The sequence below is a fragment of the Oculina patagonica genome, chromosome 9 (genome assembly GCF_052425735.1).
Source record: "Oculina patagonica isolate OP01 chromosome 9, crgOcupat, whole genome shotgun sequence".
Classification (NCBI taxonomy): Eukaryota; Metazoa; Cnidaria; class Anthozoa; order Scleractinia; family Oculinidae; genus Oculina; species Oculina patagonica.
Genome location: NC_135766.1, coordinates 8,980,290 through 9,003,479, shown reverse-complemented (window position 1 = coordinate 9,003,479; position 23,190 = coordinate 8,980,290). Strand labels below are relative to the sequence as shown.

General features: G+C 37.9%; 1 protein-coding gene, 1 long non-coding RNA gene and 2 pseudogenes across 4 annotated transcripts in view; 2 read left to right on the top strand and 2 right to left on the bottom strand.

The window, feature by feature from the left end:
• Positions 1 to 23,190, bottom strand: part of LOC144665772 (failed axon connections homolog) — a 67,078-nt pseudogene that overhangs the window by 1,543 nt on the left and 42,345 nt on the right. The window lies entirely within an intron of this gene.
• The window catches only part of LOC144665785 (failed axon connections homolog), a 60,266-nt pseudogene that overhangs the window by 1,549 nt on the left and 35,527 nt on the right, over positions 1 to 23,190 (bottom strand).
• Positions 3,415 to 23,190, top strand: part of LOC144665680 (uncharacterized) — a 96,439-nt gene continuing 76,663 nt past the window's right edge. The window contains exons 1-8 of one of the 2 annotated variants that reach the window (XM_078526966.1): positions 3,415 to 3,887; positions 5,314 to 5,359; positions 6,415 to 6,633; positions 7,837 to 8,103; positions 9,011 to 9,283; positions 9,373 to 9,648; positions 10,272 to 10,442; positions 14,290 to 14,472. In XM_078526966.1, the coding sequence (XP_078383092.1) occupies positions 3,570 to 3,887; positions 5,314 to 5,359; positions 6,415 to 6,633; positions 7,837 to 8,103; positions 9,011 to 9,283; positions 9,373 to 9,648; positions 10,272 to 10,442; positions 14,290 to 14,472 (1,753 nt within the window). In that variant the 5' untranslated portion in view covers positions 3,415 to 3,569. The remainder of the gene's footprint in view (positions 3,888 to 5,313; positions 5,360 to 6,414; positions 6,634 to 7,836; positions 8,104 to 9,010; positions 9,284 to 9,372; positions 9,649 to 10,271; positions 10,443 to 14,289; positions 14,473 to 23,190) is intronic. The other variant, XM_078526965.1, reaches the window with a different exon arrangement.
• On the top strand, positions 14,752 to 23,144 carry LOC144665814 (uncharacterized). The gene is made up of 3 exons (XR_013573024.1): positions 14,752 to 15,393; positions 19,017 to 19,064; positions 20,131 to 23,144. It is a non-coding gene; the product is annotated as an uncharacterized LOC144665814 (long non-coding RNA).

Genomic DNA, 23,190 nt, shown 5'->3' with positions numbered 1-23,190 from the left:
TCTCGAGTGCGCCTGCACCCACCTTGCCCAGCGGATTTTTGCAACGACCACCCCATCGGGAACCTCTGCGGAGGAGAGAGCCCTTGTACTGCAACATGCCGAATTCTCGCAGAACTTACTCTCAAAAGCAACACTGATAAGCTACGACACGCAATATTTTCTTAATCAGACATTTGATCCAATTTTGAGGTTCCAGTGAATTACAGCCGCACCACAGTCACGAAATAAAGTCATGTGTTTATTTCGCGCAGTGGAGAACCTGCTAGCAATTGCATGCAGTGACTCGCCAAGATGTGCTGGCAAAATGAAATGCACCATGCATGGCATGTTGGACACCATTCCCTAGTTGTTAAGCGTGCTTTTTGAGGCATGGGTTGATTAACATATGCGAATCAAAGAGCGTGTCAAAGTGAGCCTCCTTCGGCTGATTATCAAATACAAAACAATCAGATCAAAGTTAACATTGTAAGGCACTTTATTTGCCTGCACAAAACCTGAAAGTGGCATAACACAGGGCTGTATGGCAATCACGACTTCCATGCCGTGGAATCACTTATTATAAAGGGGTTCAATTCTCTAAGCTAAAAATCTAAAAGCAGTGTCTTTATCCAAAAATTTTGTCATTGTCGTTTAGTTGTAAGAACGCAGACTTTTGTGATGCCGTGCTACGTTTCAGTGCTGAAATGCAAATGATTGTACCACGATTTTCAACTGGCCCACATGGGGATTGTAAATGAGGTAAAACAAAGAACGACCAAGTCAACAAACAACTTCGAAACAATAGAGCAAGAACAATAGTTCTGAATATTCGATCGCCACATTTTCATTGTCATTTCTGTGATGGTTTTATTCTATTAACACAACATATTTAAACTAGAACCTTTCCGGAGAAATTTTCGCTGCTTCAAAGACAAAACTTAGACAACCTTTTTTCACAACAATAAAAAAGTAATAATAATAATCAAACTTTTCAACTGGTCCAGTGTTGTTATTGTTTTGGTAACTTCACAAAGAAAGGAGCTGCTAATACGCCTTAGAGACATCCGCTTACTACCGCCCCGATGATTGCTTTGCAAATTGTGAGAGCATCGCTCAGATTTCATTGAAATTCACTGCATTAGTGGGTTTCTTGTCTTGTTTTGTTTCGTTTGTTAAATTTCGGCTTTCAATTGAGTTTTTTATCCTGAAAAGTAAAAAATAATTCACAATGCTCATTTTTAAATGTGCGCGCGGAAGAAAATTTAGTGGTGAACAATAAAAACAATAGAGTGTTTCTATCTCGTAACTATCGGTCTGATAGTTGCCCCTTAGAAATTTGACGTTCTTAAAACTAGCATATTAGCCCGAGCAAGAAGAACTGGGTTTTACTCGGAGTTGTGTGGTTCTCTGCATTCAACAGTTTAATAAAAGTTGTGTTAGATGCATTTCTGCTGTTTATGCTCCAAATTATGCAAGAATGCGTCAGTTGTTTGATAGGTGGTCCAAACTCTAACCTGAGGGGGAAAGGGGGGGGGGGGGTACTCAAACAGTTTTTTACGGGGAAGCTTCGCCCTGAGGTCCTAACCCGAAGGGGGAAGGGGGGGGGGTACTCAAAAAGTTTTTTTACGGAGAGTCTCCGCTCTGAGGTCCAACCCCTTTCCCTTTTATATACCATTTTGACAGAAAAGGTACCCCTTTCAAATAACCCTCTTTTGAAAAAGGTACCCCTTTCATATACCTACACGACATTATATCAGGAGCCCATCAACTGGAGCCTTCATCTCCCATACTAACCCTCGGAGTCACCCCTTTCCTGTTTTAATTTATTTTTAAAACTAATCTCCCGGGATCTCTCGCGGGAGTTTTCGCACCTCTGTCAATCATTTGTCGCATTCCGCTGTGGCTACGCAAGCTGTGATGTCTAAAACAATGGCGAAACGAGAAGGAAACACTGGAGAATGTTGTTCCTTGTCGTCCTCTAAATTCAGTATTTCTTCGAAGGAAAACATCAAGTAATGCTATGCATAACTAAAAAAAATGCGCAGTTTTTGTACAGGTCTGTCAAAAAAGTAAGAGCAATTATTCGAATCGAAAGGCGCGGAGACCGATCTCGCAACTGCGAAATTACGAATATATTTTGAAAAAAGGATGGATAGGCGCAACACTGAAACGGAAGGAATCCAGGATGTTCAGCATGTGGGCGGTGTCTTTAACATAGCTGTCCAGGCTTCGCACAAAAGGCGCTGTTACATGATCAAGATAGACGGCCAGTAGATCAGTGGGACATGAACAAGCGGATACTATCGGTCTGCCAGGGTTGTTGCCGCACATGCCCCCATGTTAACTCATCTAACACAATTTCAACACCCAAGGGGCATGTTAACATCACAGGTCACTTCACCTGCACAACGGAGAACGTGGTATACTGTGTATCATGCGAGAAATGTCCATCGACCGTCTACATTGGGGAGACCGGGCGCAGGATGGCAGACCGTTTCAGGGAACACCGCAGGGATGTGATCAACGGCAGGAATGACCTTCCTGTACCAGCACACTTTAACCAGCCGGATCACTCCCTGCAGGATATGAAGGTCACTGTCCTGAAAGCAGGCCTGACAAACCAACAGTACCGCAAGAAACAGGAGATGAGATACATCTTCCAACACGGAACTCTGGCTCCGAGTGGACTTAACCAAGACTTTAGCTTTACATGAATTTACTTTTTTGTATTATCGTGCGCTCTCGCGCGCGCGGAAACGTGCGCGAGCATTTATTTAAATGCGCGTGTTATACAACAAACTTTTTAACGGCGAAATAGTTTTGTCCCCCTGAAGTTAAGAAGGCGGCATTGCTGAAACGTCGGGAATAGTTTTACTACAGCGTAGTACTTACATTTTTATCATTTATACATTCAGCACCTACGCTGCTTAGGGGTTCGAATTTTTATCACTCAAAATTACTTATCCACTTATCCAACAGAAAATGCATTTGTCAACAAGTGTTAGGATTTAAATAAGTATAGCCATATGAACTTGTGGCATACCTATATTTATTCAAATAACAGTAGAACAAATCTTAAATCTTGGTTTTACAAACAAATTCATTTTCGCGAAATGAACGGTTGGTCGTGTCGTTTTTATTTCGTTTAAAAAGGACGAAAAAAATAAATAGTACAACCATGCAATTTTCTCACGCCTGTGTTAAACGTCATTTTCAGATATCTGTAACATCCTTTAACGCTTTACCCTGAGAACAAATCCTCTCTTATAAAAGATTTAACTTCCGTGTAAGCAGAATGAACGTTTATGCTAAGAAGTTCCTCTTTGTCTGATAACACCACTGCATGAGGTCTCTGAGCTATATATCGGACAATTCAATAATGGAACGGAAATACCAGTTGAAACTGTAAACGATATTATGGCGATTAAAGTGGAAGGCGAAAACAAATAAATGATGATAAACATAGAACAATATATAGGTCAACATTCCTTGAGTATTATTTACAGTTCCTGTCTGACGAGACGAGTATAAGTAAGCTAAAACATCAATCAGTAGTTCAATCTAGTCTACAAGGAGATCGGGCAACGAACATGGAGAGCAAAAGCAAAAAGAGCTCCAATTTTCTTCTCTTGGGCCTATCATTCAATTTAATTTTGACGTTGGCTTCTCTTGGTTTCACATGCTATTCATTACATCGGTTAGATTCGCGTCTAACGGCAGTTGAACGGGATTTGCTGGTTGTAAGCAGTTATCCATATGGAAATGACCATCGCGAGATTGTGACACCAGCAACTGCAAGTTCGCATGGATCACAAATGATGAAAACTGTCTTCAAAAGAGCTGCCAATAGCCAATCCATGTGCAGCAAATGCAGCAGCGTCTGTTTAAACTGGAATGGGCATCAAAATGTAAGTTGTTCTTATTTAAGTGTGATTACTTCCGTGTTTCATATACTATGACTCAACTCTACAAAGTTAAAGTGGGTTTGCATGTTCGTACTACAGATAATTAACTAGTTCTCCCAGCTCGATATTGCTTTGAGTAGAATTTGTTTCGCCAAATAAAGCAAAACTCGCAGAATTGCTCATTATAATTACAAATAAGAGGAACTTTACTGTCTTGCTGGGATTAACAAGCTCCTATTGCTGTTATTGCATTGTCGTGCACGTATTCAACAACAAACTACCAAAGGTCAAAATACGCAAACATATCGAAAAGATGTAGATAAGGAGTCTGAATTTTGACTTAAATTTCACGTTGTTGTGCGCAAAACAGTCCTATATCTTGTAATAATTGGTTGGAAAATATGGCTATGTAATTTCGATATATTTTCATCTGCTTAACCTACAACGAAAGTATTCGGTATGTCGAACCAGATTGAAGCCTCGAAAAGCTATTTATACGGTTATCCGAAACCTTCATCCTGTTACGCTTATAACATTAATCATCCTGTTATGCTTATAACTTCCTCTTGTGCTTGTAAAATTCTGTTTTGCTACAGTAGTAATGCTTTAACCCCCAGCAGTGCAGCTATTTATTTTTACCGTGTCAGTTGATGTGTTTACCTAATCAATCCGCGTTATCTCCTGGACCGGCCTCGAGGGTTAACTACGGGAAAAAATAACATTTCTACCCCCGGGGGAGGTCGTACTCCCTGAAAGTGGACTATATGGCGAGGCTCTCCACAAAAGCGATACGTTTCTCAGTCGCTAGATATAGTAATACCACGTGTTAAAATACACAAAATGGCAAATGGTATATTTTAACACGTGAGAGATATTTCAGAGCACTTATCTGAAAAAAATAATGCAAACATGGAAATTTTCAACCCCCCCCCCCCCTTTTTTTGTGTGTGTGGAAGAAGGCCACCTTGATAGTGGGGGGGGATTAACAGATTACCGTTGTCATTGTAACTGTTAAATACTTATTTTAAGTACTTGAAGGGGCTATTTAATTAAGTGAATAAATTAACAAAAAAAAAAAGAATTAATAACCGTTCTGTAGGTATGTTAAGGGGGCGCAATTTTCTATCGAAGGGATATAAAATGGTATCTTTTTATTCTGTTAAAAAAACGTTTGGCCCTCCGGAAATTCTACTAACTAAATCGGAGATTGTTTGTAATGAAAGTTGTTTCATCAATTTTTTTGGAATTAACGTTATTGTCACTGTGACTTCTTTTCAGAACAGACTACAATTTTAACCGCCTGCTAAGCAACTATACGTATGTTAGCAACACATTCATAGCTATCTAAATAAAAGGTCTTTTTTAGCCTGCAACAGTGGTAGATTAAAACCGAATTGATCACAATAATATTTCTCTTTACAATCAACAGAACGTGACAGTGGAAAAAAGTCAGGGGAAGGTGGTTTGCGTGGAAGGTAAGATTTTTGTGTAGTTAAAAACTTCTTCATTAAGGGTCAAGTGACCCACACACAGCTGATCTAACTATACAGTATTGCATCTCTGAACGGGTTGTTCGCCTTACACAAAGTAACCTACCAGCATTTTATTGTCAAGTTTCACGACACTCATTTGTACATCCACAGCAAGTTGAGATAAGCACAGCGAAAGCAATGTGTTTTTGCTATAGAAAAAACACATTTCAACGGCGAAGGCTCTCCACCACTGCGATCAAGAATCGTCCAGTCAAATGCCACATCGAAAATATCTTTTGTTTGACGTCACTGACCATTTTTCTCCAGAGCCTGGTCCACCTTTTTTATTTATTTCACGTTTGTCCTCAAGAAGTTTCATAGTGCTTCACACTATATAAAACTCAAAAGGGGTCCTTGTTTAGGTTGGTCTTAAACATATTGCAATGTCCCTGACTCGTCCCCAATCGTCTCTTATGCGAAAATTGTAAGACGCGAAAGATTCCCTTCTAGACTCACGACGGACTTAACAGACGACTGAGGACGAGTCAGGTGACAGTCAGGTAATGTCCCAGTCCCTTCTGCAGGCGCTGTTCAGAAGTTTATTGATTGATTGATTGATTGATTGATTGACGGATTGATTTATCTGTTTGTTTGTTTGTTAATTTTCTGTAGTTGTTTAATATTCTTATGGCTGTTACTTGAACGCTTTTACTGTACTTGTTCACCATTTATTCGAAAGTCTTTATGCAGTTGAAAAAACAACGAACGGATAGAGAACAGTACCACTGTTTACATTTGGAGTCCTGAAAAACTAGAATGGTTAATTTGATGGAAAATAAAGGGCGAGTTTGGATTCTGTTTCTTACAACTAATAGGAAACTGACGATGAGCAGTGGTGTAGATGGATGTGATCACCAAATTAAATATAATAAATCCTGATCAAAACTCAAATTGAGAAAAACCTGGTTAAATTTAGTTAACCTGCAATTAGGCGAGGCCTGATCGCAGGTTAAAATCTAGTGTGACATCATCTTACTGAACGTGTTTAATTTCATCAGGTCGTGTTGGACCTCAAGGCCCACCAGGCCCTCCCGGTTCACCTGGACCTACTGGTACCCAGGGCCTTCCTGGTAAAAAAGGAAGAAAGGGAACAAGAGGTGTCCCTGGCCCACAAGGAAAGCGAGGCAGCAGAGGATTACCAGGACCCCCTGGGGCTGCAGGAGCGCCTGGTAAATCAACACAACATGAAACAGGACCAAGTAATGGACGTCAGTTAGGTAAGATATTATTCCTTTTGCAGTGTAGTTTCATGACTAACTGTTGCGTGTTCCATGTGAGACGTTGCCATTTATTCCGATATATTCTTGCCATGCCATGGGTTCTCAACCCATTAGTTGTCGCTTTATCATTTTGTGCAATACTGGGAACTACATACCCGGAAGTACCAACTTATTTATACACCTCACGTGGTGGTTAATATAAAGTCAATCCAAAATGTTTACTTAATGCTTATGGCAAATCCTTGAATTGTGGTCAACAAACCCATGAGAGTATTATAGAATTGTTAAAAAAAAAACGATATTTGGTCAACCCTACATGTAGCTATGACGTTGCCCTGGTGATGTCAAAACAGATGGACACTTTCGTTGATGGATGAATGGACAGCTACTAAGAGTTGCAGCATCAAAGAGTAAATGCCTTTTAAAATTGCAGCTTTGCAAAAAAAAAAAAAAAAACCTCTACGGTGGGGGTGGCTTTCCCATCCATCCTTGTAAGTCTTCCGTTTTGGATGTTTCAGCTCGCATTTCTCTTTTTTCTCAGTCTGTCAGAGAACAGTGCAAATTAATACAAAATCAAACCACCATGCCTCTAGAACTGATGTAAAAATGCGCTTATCCTGCAATTATGCTTAAAAAATGAAAAAAAAAAAAATCGAAGTACAAAAAAAAAACAGATTAATAAGCATTTTACGTCACATTGCTGTCAATACACAACATGACAATGTCAAAATTCATGATTCATCAGGAATAAATAAATAGCAAAAAAAATCTCATAGGGCAAACAAAATGACTGGTGTCCCAGAAGTTGAAATTGTGGCCCTTTAATAAAGTTCTTGAAGTGATTGACCAGTGGCTCTATACAAAGCGTAGAGGAGCTGAATTAGACACTGCCAAACACATCTCCATCCAGCTACTAAAACCTTTAGCAGTTCAGAACAAATCCCCTTTTATAAAATAACGAAAAAAAGAAAGAAATATCGTTTAATAGAGACATTAGTTCAGAAGTAGGCTAAAGCAGAAAAGAACGAATGAATTTTATATGAATTTTATCATTTCAGCACTGTAATACGGTAAATTGGATAATCTACCAAATGTCTAATTTAAATTTGAAAATTTGCCAATGCGAGGGCAAACCACTAACATACGGCTTCTCTTTTTTTACTGCATATCATAACACTAATAGCAACATTTGTTTTACAGAATTACCGCATTTCGTTTCAAAGCCTTCTTCTTCCGTAACGGTTAAAGAGAAACAAAACGTCTCGTTACCTTGTAAAGCAGCTGGCTTCCCACCACCAGTGATCACGTGGTTTAAAGATGGACAGGTGATAGAAGAAGAAAGAAGACAGTTTAAGAAAAGAAACTTGGAAATAAAGGAAATTCAGTTTGAAGACCGCGGTATCTACACCTGTACAGCGGAGAATCTGTTGGGCAGAGTTCAATCATCAGTCAATGTAACTGTAAAAGGTACGTTAAGTGAATTTACACATACCCACCAAATCCACGCCTATCAAACCAGACAATCAAACCTGTTGCGACCGCCCTTAGCAAAAACTACAAAATACCAGGGCAGCGTTTGGACCAGTGGTGCGCATGCTTACAACTCACTTCCTTCTAAGATAAGATTAGCTTCTGACTACAGCAAGTTCAAGTTACTTGCTAAGAAATTCTTTAAGCGCCAATAAAGACACAACGTAATCTTAAGTGTTGTCATTTATCTCAGATTAATGTAGTGTTGTTGCAATAAAATGTAAATTGTATGATTTCCCTTAGTTTTTATTTATTTTAGTATTTAGACAGGACTCTGTTCAAATTGGCTAAACCCGATGTTTCTGTATAAATAAACAAACAAATGAATAAAAAAATAATAAACTTGACAATTATGTAATTAATTATTCTAAGCATCACGTTAAAAACAAAGGCCTTGTCCTCTTTCCTAAGTAAACTAACCTTAAAGGGTAACCACTGTATTTCATCTCAAATAAAGCCTAAATATTATAGAGAACCAAAAGGCAATTATAGTTATCAAAAATGTTATATGTTTTATGTTTTAGGGCACCGCTAGGGGGAGGGATGAGTTATCTTGCGCCATTTCCTGATTTTTTAAACGTCCGATGTCACTGTAATATTCATCAGTACTTCATGCCCACTATCTAATTTGAAAGCTGCGAAAGAAAATCGATTGTCTCGACTTCGTGATCATTTTACTTGCTGTAGTTACCTTAAGGCCAAGTCGTCTGTTGGGTTTTACTCTGTCAGGGCCTGCCATATTTGATGTAAAGGAGATCATAATCAATATATTATTATACCTCTTTAAATCGTAATTAAAAAAATACAAAAACTATATTATTTATATCTATTTGCTATTTTTTAGTACCAACCAAATTTGTGACAAAGCCAAAGAAATCAGTAACTGCTTACAAATCATGGGACACGATCCTCAAGTGTGACATATTTGGCTATCCCTTCCCTGTGATAACGTGGACTAGATCTCTCAAACAGCTTCCGGTCAACAGACATGTCATTGATGGTAACAAACTTACGATTTACAACACAACAGAAGAGGATGATGGTGCTTACTTATGCCAAGGAGCTAATGAATTGGAAAGTGTGGTGGCAGTGACATGGGTCGTGGTCAAGGATGTGGGTAAGCTTAAGAATCTTTAAAATACCGGAAACTGTTGTGAATAAAAGTATAAAAGCGCGGTTGTAATGTGTTATGTTTGTTTCTCTAAGTGAATCCCTACATTGTGTCAAGTCCTCCCAGTGAAATTCAAGTGCCAAATGTCGGTGATTCTGTGAGGTTGAATTGCTCTGCTCGTGGCTTGCCGCTACCTAAAGTCAAGTGGTTTAAGGATGGGCGACATGTTAGTTCTATGGAAGTGCAGGACGGAAACGATTTGTTAAAGAGTGAATACGTCATCCATCGCTTCGAGCCAAACGACACTGGGATCTACACGTGTCTGTTTTATAACGACAAGAATACCACAGCAGAAGCCAACACAAGCCTAAGTATGTGAATAATTGTTTACTCAATGATAGATATCTTTAAACACTGACGGTGTGAAACTGAATTATAATCGCAAAAATGTCGTAGCAACCACAAATTACCATATTCACAACAGGTAAATTGTTGTTATCGCTAATTTACCACAGTAAACATGCTCATCTGAATAAATAGCTATTCAGTTTCCAGTACCGATGGGACTTTGCTGTTTGGTGATTAGGTCTCATTACTGTATTATGATGGTTTACAGACATTAACGCATTTTGAATAGAAAGCGTGCTTTCACCGATTTTTTTTTATGTACATGGATTTTATGTGAAACTTATGATTTCTTTTTTTTAACATGACGCAAACGGCAAACAATTTTCATCTTGCACGTATCTGTCAATTAAAGAAAGTAGTAAAGGTTCGAAAAAAGAGTTAAAGGAAATTATTCCAAAATTATGTTCGAAACTGGAGTCTCGGACGGTAGTCGCTGAACTGGTTTTCGCCGTTTTTTATGTTTCTTTTTAGATAGTATATCGATCTAACTGGCAACAACTGCTCAAAAGATCTTGTATATTAAATTCAAATATCTGTAAAGCTTTTATTTTATTTATTTATTTATTTATTTATTTATTTATTTTAGCTTTAGTCAATTGCGGAGTTCCTGGTTCGCCATCAAACGGTCAAAAACTTGGCTTACGTCACTGGACAGGTCAATCTGTGTCCTTTATTTGTCATCCGGGATATCGTTTAATTGGACCAGCCACAAGAAAGTGTCTTCCTTCCGGTAACTGGAGTGGTATACAGCCTTCATGTAAGCAATGCATAATTACAAGGGGGCTCAGGCACTAGGTTTCTTTTTCTTGGTGGGCAATTGTGTTTGCAGCAGTTAAAAACACTACGTGTGTTGACTTAATTAAGGAATAATGCCGCTGTTCCTATGTCTTTATACTCTAACCAAGATCATAGCCACGTCATTTCACTGCCGGGATGATGAAAAGAGAACCTGAGTGGGCCGCAGGAAAGAGTAATTTTAAGCTCCTATAATCTTTATTAGTATTGGTAATCAAATGGCGACGAGTGAAATTAGGAAATAATTTCACTCGCGTTTTGTTAAAACGCTTATCATTTCCCGAGCCTTTAGGCGAGGAAAATTATTAGCATTTTGACAAAATACAAGTGAAATTATTTCCTAATTTCACGAGTATACCATTTGATTACATTTTAATATCAAGGTGAGAAATTACGCTTGCAATCGTCGGTTTTTGACTGGTATATTGCATTGCAAACTCTGCAAACTCCGAGCGTTGAAAAGTTGAAAGCATACATTTTGCTCAAGTTCGCGAAGAAAACCCTTTAGAGATTCCTTTTTGCTCTTGACCAAAAGTTTCAAAGATGAATCAACTATCAATTATTTCTCACATTATGACCGTAGTCTTGAATAAACTGAAAACGGTGCCAGTGTAAAACGCTTAAAAATCCGCTCGATGCCATTTTGATTTATGTATATTGGCTTAAGTCTAGAAGTCGTTTTGACGTTTTGAAATATAAAATATTATCAAAAGTTTTATTACATGGTCAAGGCTAGCTGGCTATGATAAAATTCAAGCGAAAGTGTACAAAGTTTAAGCTTTAAAACATCTTTTATTACGAACGCCATCTTGCCGCTAACTACGTTGCCATGGTAATTTTATAATTTCACATGTGAAATTATAAATTAACATTAAAATTAAATTATTATAATTATAATTTATAAATTATAATTTCGCGCATAAATTAAGGAGTAATTTGTCACCTATGATATTAGAATATAAATATACGGGGAAGGAGGTTTATTCTTTTTTTTAGAATGGAATGAGGTTAGGTTACGCCAACATTATACGCTTCTCAAAATTCTCAAAAGCGAACTTCTCCTTATTTAAATCAAAAGCAAGAATGATTTCTTGTAAATACCCGATTCCCTCTATAGCGCGCGCCTGCAGGGAATCACGGTAGTTGTATTCATCAAACCCTGTGCGAGACTCAGCAACTTGCATCGTTCCTGAGTCTCGCGCATGGTTTGATGAATACAACTACCGTGATTCCCTGCAGGCGCGCACTATAGAGGGAATCGGTTATTAATCAAAGTCTCTTCGAGATATCGACGTTTTTGCATGCAGTATGAGTCGAAGGTTTATCCTGTGCATTGTTCTTCGAACTTATCATTACAGTTTCTTTGTAGTTTAGTTTAACAATTTCCTATCTTCGCGGAGGAAATGCAGCCATATAATTTTGCCAAAAATAGCTCGTCCGAGCCGGGTATTTATACACATATTCCTTAACATTACACAAATAAACAGTGCAAATTTCACCGAGATCTGACAATTCTATACTTTAAAATTGCAAGGACCTTTCGAGGCAGTCGATTACGGCAGCGAAATTAGCAAATGAAACAGCAAAATATGCGTTCGACGCTTTGTTTTTGCAACGCCATATTTGAATTGTTATAGGTAGACCGCTGTTCAATGTGTTCAAGGCCGTATCGTTACGATTGCTCCACGAAAAAGCACGAAAAGAAATACGGATATTTCCGACTACTGTCGGAGAAAACATTGCGCATATAATTGCGGCGTAAACAAATCGTTACACTCAAGCTGCGTTTTGTTTAGGCTCTGCGAGGGTCGGATATCAAGACGCAGGATTAAACAAAAGCCATATATACAGTGAATGCTTTCGAATTATATTTGAAGATGAAATACGAAAGAATTTTGCTGTCTTTGACTGAAATTCCACTCGAACTGCGTAGATACGATCGCATGTTGTAAAGCCGATTCATGCCACATTGCTGTCATTCCCTGTCAACGCGAGGTCACGTCCCTAACGACCTAGGCTGATGACGAAATAGAGTTGCGCTTGCATGTAGCGACCAAATTTGGCCTAATTTTTAACCGCTCCTAAGCTAGAAGAAGCCCTCATCTCTTGCATTTGTTTTAACTTCAATAATATCTTAGAAAAGAGCAAGTTTTTTGGTATGGTTTATTTTTGACGTTTGTAATTTTTAAACGATGTAAGTGCTATTGATTATTTATTCGTGTTTTAGTTACGCAATCCATTGTTTGTGCGACGCTTTTTATAGATCGCCTTTCAGACACACGTGCGTTTAGATAAGAAAGCTGACATGTCACTTTTAAAATTGTTATTTAACGTTTGTAAATGTGACAAGTCACGTTTTTTTCACGAGATCGCAAGTGATCACCCACAGCGGAAAGTAATCCCTTGAGAAATTAAAACAGTCCCTTGAGAAATTAAAAAAGTCCCTTAAGAGTTTACAAATATGTGGTTTCAAATTGTGTGCACATAACCCCTATTCTACGTTTTTAGCTTGTAAACAAGCAAAAACGTCGAAAAAAGGGACGTCTGTAATTGATCCTCTCGAGTTCAAGTACGCCTACGCGTGGTCTGACGCCATATCTACATGTATCATTTATTTATAAAGTAACGCTTGTCATGAACTTAATATGAACCCAGCCTACTGCATTTCGAAACTGGTTTCTTTTTTATTACTCGTGAATGAAACGAGTATGGTAATGAAAGTGATATGCAAATTTTCACTCGGTCAGTCGGTCGCTCGGTCGGTCGATGGATGGTTAATTTTAATTTTTGTTTCACACTTCTGAGGTTTGAACCCGCGACTCCTAACATCAACTATGGTTTTGAAGACCAAACCCCTAACCGCTTGACCACTTCGGCGTACTGATCATTTGGGCTGAAAATTAGCATATAGATTTCTTTGTGTTGTTGTTAGCCCGCTGACCGATACCGTAGGTTCAAAGTTTAATGGCTTGTATGTATAAAAGCGTCTTCGAATGGCTCGATTTATAGCTCTTAAGAATTTCACATGACAATTAGAAGAAATAATATTAGAGAAAATATGAAAATCTTTGAAGCACTGAAGTGTTATTCCGTGTTTTAATGGGATTTTTAGATTTTCCAGGCACGAACTGTGGACATCGACTGTGTTGGGTATTAAAAGGTTGATTTCAGGACAATTGTATGAATAAAGTCCAATTTTAGCAGTCTCTGACTGTTTTATAGTTCCAAGCGTATTGTATGATAATCGATAGTCATGATACGTAAATAATTTATCGTTAAAAGGCTCGCCAAAACTGACGAATTTTGTTGCCTTTTAAATATATACTGTATAGTACTTGATTTGCATCTCTAATAGATTCATAAACAAGGATAAAGAAAAAAAAAAGACGTCGTATAAAATTGTAAAATAGATTGTCGTAAAAAAATAATAATAATCGTCCCCCCTGAGAATCGAACCCGGGCCGCTGGACTAGAGGGGCAACGCATTACCACTACACAACGCGTTAGCAAGCTTGCACTTTATGGTAGAAATTAGTGTTATATAACGAAGGCTTTTGAATGGATTACCCGCGTCCGCTGTAAACACAAGGAACCAACGTGATCATATCTCCCTTCAAACAACTTCTATACTAACATACCGCTCACAAAAAGACACAATCATTTCATAGCTCTACACTAATACATTTAGTATTCTCATTCACGAGTGGGCTAACAAAGCGCCTTTGATTCCCTAGAAAAACGATACGATAGCTAGTTAAGTTTATTGCAGTCAGTATCTCATACATTCACATATTTACTTTATATTTAAGGTCGCAGAACTTGCTCACCTCTAGGAAGCCTGGATCATGGTTTTATCTACGGACAGCAATTTTGGGAAGGAAAAAAGGTTTCATTCAGCTGCAAGACTGGTTACTGGCTGACAGGATCCTTAGAACGTCAATGTTTGAAGAATGGTTCCTGGTCAGGATATCAGCCGTTATGTACTTTACTGGGTAAATACATACATTTATAACTCCAGTAACAGTTATAGTAAGTCATCCAAGGAAGAAACCACTCGTGAGATAAAACAGCCATAGCACTGCAACGCAATGCGTGCAATCTTCATTCTTTGAATTGCTTATTCGATGCATATAAACCACTGATTATTGAACACCAGTGGCCAAAACAAGCATTAACCGTTCCAACTGTTCGGGGAAATTTCGATGTGTAAACTTCATTTAATATTTGTCGGTTGTGTAAACAATTTGTCAATAGTTTTCTTGATAGCGGAGCTCCACGCGCCGAAGGCGCGTAGCGTAGCTCCATTGGTAACATGCGGGTACAAGGGAACAGACAGGGCAAATGGTATCCTATCGAACCGAGAAATTTTGGTTGTCGCGTACGTACGTCCGTCCGTACGCACGGATTAGGCCTGGGAACGAGCTAGGCTCCGGTGGCAACCCGCGTCTTTTGGCGGGAAAAATCATTACTATCAAGGCCTTAGCAAAAAAGTTTTTTAAAAACGATTTCTACTCAGCTAAGCTTTATATAGTAGGAAGTTTTAAACGCGAGGAAAAAAAATCATTCTTAGCTCTTGTTGACAATGTTAGAATTACATGAAGGGGAGACTAACTTGAGGAAGTCCGCTGTGTGAAAAGTCAGGAAACAATCTCACAGCATGCCGATTTACCAAGCGTACGCATGAGTTCAAAGCATGAAGACTCCTCGATTAAAAAGCACACGAAGAACTCAGTTTTAAAGACAGTTTATTACAGATACATTATTTCTGGATATATTCCTCGTTTCACCCGCGATGACAACCATAGTTAGTAGAGGAGTAAAGATTGTGGCCGATCGAAATGGAAAATCTTCCAAGCTTCTTGGTGAGTTTGAAGCAAAGACGGTCAAGGACAACATTCCTTTACGAAAACAAGGTGAGCTATTGATGTTCATTTTTTTAACAGATTAGAAAAGTCTTTGGTATTTAGATTAACCAGCATTCAACCTAATACACTGTACATCATTTTTAAGCGATGGCGTGACATCGCTTTTATGCCATCGCACGATCGGTTCGTTTTGTCTGTTTGGCCCGATCGAACAGAAATCAAGTTTAACTTAACAAGAAATCGCGGCGTAAAACACAAAAGCAAAATACTTCTGTGCAGTTAGAATGGAAAACTACAATGTATGAACGAAAGAGACTTATTATATATGATGGAATCTATTAGATTGAGTCACACTGATTGAGTAGACAGAAATTTCTAATTCTTAAAATACAAAGGGCCGCTGTGAGCAAGAGACCGTTTGACCTTAAAAGCTTGCTCGCGCGTATCGTATGTCGTTTATCCGTGATATCACACTGCAGTATAACGCAATCTTTGTTGAGACAACATAGGGAAATCTAAATAAATAATAAAAATATAAAATAAAGTATTACTGTTGTTCAATAGCTGTTATTGTAGTTGAGCCTGCGATAATATATTCTTTTGTTGAGAAGGTATGAGAACGAGGCGAAAGGGTCAATACATCGGTTAAAACAATGCAGAATGACCCTTTTGCTTCGTTTATGTGTCAAACCGCTGGGAACTGCAATAAGAGCTATTGAGCAAATCTACGAAGAAAATGTATTATTTGCATCCTTGGTCTGTGAATTCATAACAACTGCATTTATTTGAATTCCATCAGATCCTCGAACTATACTATTTACACAATCACTAACATTGCTTCTTATGTTAAAAAAATGTAAGATGCAGTTGGATAACAGTCTTTTCGACACACAAGGTGTCAGCTACTATTATTTACTTTAAGTTTTCCTCAAAATTATGTAAGACCCATTGTGAAACGCGTGCCAGTTATTAAACGAAGCTGGGTTCTAGCTCTCAGTCGTGTACCGGTATGTCAAACAAGGACATAGACTTAATGAACTGAAATTCGTTTTGTCTTAAACACGAGTTGTATTCAAAGCATACCTTACTTCTGGTTTTTCCTATCCACGTTAATTTGTTTATTCTGTAGTTAAATCACCGAAGTAGGAAGAACACACCACTTTTAAACGTTGGAAAGAGTACAGAACAAGTAGAGAACTTCACATGAAAATTTGTAAGAATGTGGTCGAGTCAGATGCAATACAGTATGGGGCCCAGTTCTCGACCACTATAGACGTAAACTAGTATTTCTTTTCTCAGAATAACCAAAGAAACTTGAAATTTCTCCCAGAGCTTTCTACATTATTCAGCTTTTTGGTGTAAAGCTATCGACCGGTTAATAATTAATTATCCCAAACAATAATAAAAATAAAATCTCCTTTTGTGGGCCCAGTTCTCGGCCACCAAAAAGCTTATGCGTAATTTCCGTATAAAAAGGCTCAATTAATTTTCACAGTCATAAAATCATTCTGTAAACTTATTTATGTTATATCGATCGCAAATTATTTTTATGAGGCTTTTTGCAGGTTCTTGCAAAACCGCAGAATTGTGTTGTGTGACCAATGCATTTAGATGGTTTACTTTGCAGTGGAAGGGTCTTGAAAGAGTTAGGTGTTGTAGAAATAATAAACAAGACAAGAGTTAGCTCAAAACTTAGAGATGTAATTGAACTTTATTTTTAAAACATTTCTTTCTTTTATTCTGGCTGCAGTAGATGAAATTATATTAAAAACCAAGCGCTAAGCTGTGATAGCGAGCAGGGTGGCCGAGAACTGGCAAATACGCAAAAGTCGCACGGAAAAATTCCGAAGTAAATTAAGACCAACAAAATATAAAGGAATCAACGAAAAGTTAACTTAAGCAGAAAGCTGAATTATTTTACGTTTCACATGCAAAAAATTAGCTCTTTTGGTTGGGGCTTTCGGATAAAATACGAATTTAACTGCATCCAAGAATTTCAAGGAGCCGTAAACAAACAAGATTTCGGGAAAACAAATTAACCTACCTCCGCGTAAACTCGACGTGTGAGCTTTCTATAGCGTGTTGAAGGATCAAACTAACGATACTTAGAGCACAAGAATCAGTCTATCGCAAATGTAAATCTATCGCTGGATGTAAATAACTTTTTGTTTTAATTCAACTGAGGCGTGAAAAAACGCGTTGAACACAAAGTGGCCGAGAACTGGACCCGGCCGAGAACTGGGCCCCATACTGTATAGGGGACATTGCTAGCTGAGAGTCTTAGCGAAATATAGTTTCTCCATGACCTCTGTTATTTTTCACTGAGAACTTTGCGTAGTCTTCCTTATTTTAGTTTTTATATTTTTATCATATGAATGTTATGAGTAAAAACGTTTTGTGAAAGTTTTGTATTTCTTATTTGATTTTACAGCCTTTCTCAGAATAAATTGATTAGTTTTTTCATATTTTTATAACTTACCGTATTTAATCGATTAAACGCCTCCCTCGAATAAGCGCTACATGTTAGAACAGAAATATTAATAAACGTCGCCCTCAAATAAACGCCGCATCATGATGATGCAGCATTCATTCGAATAACAGACTCGGAAAGCAAATGCAGTAATAATCAAGCTTGGAGTAGGCCAAAAAAAAATATTTTTCTTGATTGTAACAAGGTTTTAAGGTATTGAAATTGACTTTTCAGGCATGCACTAAAACATGTTTCTGTTTTTTTTTTTTAATTTAAATGTTCAGTTACCATACTATTGTTAACAAGAAATAAATTGAATTTTAAATGAACGCCGCCCTCGTATAAACGCTTTCCTCTAATAAACACCGCACTCGAATCACGAAAAATTAAATAAACGCCGTGGCGCTTAATCGAATAAATATGGTACATAAAAGAATATAGCACAGATTCTAAAATGTTATGCAAAAGATCATGAAATTTTCTTAAGTTATAACAACCAAGCTGATCCTGAAGTTATAATGTAGGATAAGGGCTTGGAAAAAAATAAATTCCAGATTGCCCTGTGGTTAACAAGCAGCTCTCAAATTTTGCTTGCCTAGGACTGTGCATGATTATGTTTCTTAGTAAACTTGTGACTGTATAATTTACATGTAGACGACTTGCCTGGGCCTTTTAACCTAAATTACGCAAACAGGCACGAAAAATTAATTGCTTGACAGAAAAATCTACTTGCCCCAGATAATCAGAGGGTACTTTTTTAGCCCTGTGGCTATGAGCATTGCTTTCTGGAAGGTTGCACATGACTCGTACAATTCTTTAAGCCTTTCAAAGTTTTCCAACTTAAAGCAGTGACTAAATCAAATATTTTTGCCAATTTTTTTTCTGCAAGAGAAGTAGGATTAGTTTTTGATCGTGAAAATAATAAGTTCAAAATGGGCCTGTCTGCGATGACTTGAGGATTATATAATTAAAAGTAAATAATACAAACATGTATTATTTATTTAAACATGTACAACAAGTTTTTTGAGGTCAATTTCAGTGAGAAGTATTTATGGAGGGTGTAAGATGCAGTTTGAAGTTATCATTTATTTTGGTAAATCTGTTGTCTTTCTAAAACTTGCTGTTAGGATTTCCATACTTTTTGCCAGGATGCAAGTTAAGAATTTTACAGGTTTTTGATATGTATAAATTTTGTTTTCAGTGCAGGGAAAACAGTCAAGGGGTGCAGTTAGTGAAATTGGTGATGCAGGTAATCATTACATAAGTGTCAGCTTATACCTTTCTTTAGCTACATGTAGATATTAAAGAAGCTCCATGACACATTAGTGCATGAAACTTGTTTTTCAAGTGTAAAACTTTTGGGTGTGAAAAATGGTACTGTATGCGTTTTAACCCCTTGGTAAGTTTACATTGTATATTTCCCTAAAATCCTAGTTCAATTGAGGAATTTAATATACACAATTTATATGTAACAGCACATGTACATAAAATGTTTTCGTTGTTCATTCAATGCACCCCTCCCCCACCGTTTGGGAGGGGTATGAGGGCAAAGAACCAACAAGATCTGCTACCTGACCCGACAAAATACCGGAATACTTGTAATGATTTTGTGGGAGAAGTGCAAATTGACCTGTTGTGTTTGAATTCCTTTTGTTAATACCTTAATTAAACCTTAATAGCTACATGTAATAAGCTCAAGCTCTAACTTAACATAAATTGTCTTGTTGTGGTACCAGGCAAATGTAGAAATAGAACTTAAACTCAGCTGAAATTTTACGTGAACACAAAGACTTAGTAAAATTTTAGAGCTGTTTAGGCCAGAAAAGCCAGCTGGGCTTGTTGATGAACCGGCTAAGTGTTTTCTTAGCTACATCCCTGATAAAAGTTTTAGGGAGAATATGTAAGCTTTCCTGGACTTAATCACAGTACTTTCAACAGCACCTGTCAGAGATAAATAATTATAAGAGTCTCAAAAGACACATCATTTTGTAGGGAACTCTTGAATTAAGCCGGGGTTTCACACCCCAAAACATTCATCAAAGCCTTGCCATGTGCCGGGTCTTTTTGATAGCACTATTAGTGTCTTCAGTAGGTAAAAAAAGGTTTTGCTGACACACTCACTCTGAAAGGACTTTTTGGTTCTAAACATACATGTATCCCCCAACACATTCCCTGGCCCATGCAAAAATTGGAAAAATAACTCTCTTTTTTATGTATCTGTATAATGTTCTGAATAAATTCAATTAAAATTATAAATATTCATTTGATGTCAATAATCATCAACAAAATGGTATCTGTTATTTTCCCTTTTTCAGGGTTAACACGAGTAGCAGAATTTCCACAGAGAGTTGCAGACGCAGAGAGAGAGATAAATGAACAATCAGAATATATTATTTCTTCATTGCATGTACAACTAATACTTATGTACTCTGTGTGAAATACAATTTATGTGGTCAGGTGTAATTTTAAAGTTAATGAAATAGAGCCAGATAAGGCTCATCCATGTACGTATTTCTTAAGGGATCTCTGACAACACAATATAAAAATCATCCGGCTACCCAAACATTTGTGGGAGGTTTGGTGACGTAATGGTTATTGTGCTGGACTCCGGATCGAGCGGTCCGGGTTCGAGACCTGGCCCGGGCACTACGTTGCGCTCTTAGGGACTGGTCAATAAGTACAGGGGGGGGGGGGGGGTGGGCCGGAGCAGAAAGGGGGTGGGTCATCAGTTTTTGAACCCTCGAAAAGGGGTGGGTTATGTAGTTTTGATCTACACGTAGGGGGTGGGTCATCTTATTTATTCACTAACTTTTAACTGTTAGAGTTCCAAGAAAAGTTGTATTCATCAGTATATAAAATTGATAAATTTCTCCATTTAGGCAGTTTTAAATGAATTTCTAGCGATTTCAAAAAGCCCAAATATAAAAATTTCCCGGGGGAGCATACCCCCTAAAAATTTCACCCCCTAGATGGCTTGTAATCATATTATTAGTTGCCCCCGCAGGGTTTTGGCCCAGGGGCCAAAACCCGAGGAGGCACCCTAGGACTCCCCGCGTGTATACATACAAGGACAAAGAATATTTGTTGAAAAAGTAAGAAATGTGTTTGTAATGGGCGAAGCGTTCTCGATTTGACAAAACTAGGCGCGCACGGTCGTGACGGGTAATATTTTAGCAAGCGCGCATGACGGGTGTCGGGTACTTGCAACCACGAGGTCGCGTTTGGTCACCTTCGCGTTTCGAGCTTCGCCATCTGCTAGCAGCGTTTTGTTTTCCGGTTTTGGCCTACGCGTGTTCACAGATTTGTTCGAGCGGTTTCTCTGCTTTGGTTGTGTTAAGTGATATTTGAAGCAAATATTAGTAATACGTCGAAAGATTTCGAGCAATTGGTTTCGTGTTCTTGGCTACGTGCCGGCTACCTATGTTCCAAGCGTTACATTTGTAAGGTTTGCTTTCGGAGGTTTGTTGTATCGTATACATCTTACAAGTTACAACGAGTAATAAACAAACGCGTGAACTTTGTCATGTAGTACAAGGTACAACGTAATTCGTTTCGCTAACAAACTGTCAGATTATTTGATCCAAAGAGTGGGTTGTTTTCTCGAATCTTTGAATGTGCCATATTTTGTTACTCGTGGAATTTTTTAGGCTTTTTGGCCTTGAAATTATTGTAAGTTTATTTTGAATGTTATAAGCCCGGGAATAAGCTTGTGTGTTGTCATCACGAATAATGTGTTATGTGTTATTTCCGCTAGGTGTTATTTCCGCACGCTAGGTAATATAATTCGACTTGAACTTGTGAATATTTTTAGGACGCAACGGTGTCACACAACAAGAAATTCCGCATGACACAGTAAAAAAGAAGCCTAATTGTGCAGTCCATCGGCATTAATAATTAAAGGCGACAAAAAAACAAATTATAAAAAGGCGGGGGCAGCTTTATAGTGAGAACTATTACTAGTTTTACCTGACTCTCAACCTGCATAGATTCACGCTGGGCTTTAGGCCTTTTAATACCAGTAAACTCTTTTCTCAAACGATTTGCAGATATGAATGATGGACAGTGGTTGTATTTTAAGTTATTAATTTCTGTATAAAAATATGAACTCTTCAATAATTGATTATGAATTAATATCATACATGTATACCGATTAAGCTTTTTGCATATGTTTGTGTCTAAATTTCCCCATGGACTTTACACACAAATATGTGGAAAACTTACAAAAGGCTAGTATGAGAAGTGATAAATTCATCCTTTTTTCACTTTTAAGAAATGGAAAAAGACATACACGGGGAATTTCAATTTAAAAGCTGAAGTCAAATTAAAAAAATCTCCAACCCCTAACAGATGATAAAGAAATGATAGGTCCCTTGATTTTTTTTAGCAAAAGGGGTGGGTCATGTAATTTTCAACCCCCTGTCAGGGGTGGGTTAGTCAGTTTTAAGCCAGACGGAAGGGGTGGGTCACAAATTTTTGAGCCACCACTTTTCCAATTGCTCCGGCCCACCCCCCCCCCCCCCTGATACTTATTGACCAGTCCCTTAGGCAAGACACTTTACTCTCATAGTTCTTCTCTTCACCCAGGTGTATAAATGGGTACCGGCTTATTTACTGCTGGGGGAGGGGGGGGGGTTAACCCTGCGATGGACTAGCATCCCATCCAGGGGGAGTAGAAATACTCCTAGCCGCTTAATAATGCTGCAGAAACCTGGTTACGTCCCAGCCTGATGAGCCACTTGGCTCAACAGCAGGCTTTACCTACCCAAACATTTAATTCCCAGTGCCCACACTGTGAAGAACAGTAATCATGATAATGAGATACATGTACACAGTTCATCAATCTCTAAATTAATCTCACATGTTGCAATACAATAATAACTGATAAAATATATGTTGTTCATAGGCAAATTTTTACTTCACCAAAACCGAACTCAGTCATTAAATAATAAAACATTAAACACAGCTGTTTTGTTTTGTGGGTGTGTCTCACAGATTAGTTATTTGTTGTTATTTATAGTATCGGGAAAAAATACTGTCACTGTTCCAATAGGGCCCCCGTTTGAGGGGGGGGGGGGGGACAAGCTACATGCAAAACTTTCCAGTTGTATGCTATGTACAGCTATAACATACCAGTTATGGTGGGTGTATGGATATTTTCTAGAGCAACGCTTTCTTTGTTCTAGTTTCTCTTTGAGAGTTTATATATCTTTGGGAGGTTATGCACAAACTGCTAGATGATCATCCTCTTTTGATTGATCAACTATTTTTACTTTTATTTGGTGCTGTTGTTCATGGTGAAAAACAATACATAATATATATAAAGAAAATAGCACGAATAAAAAATCATTCTAAAAAAAAATGTAAAGGGCATATAA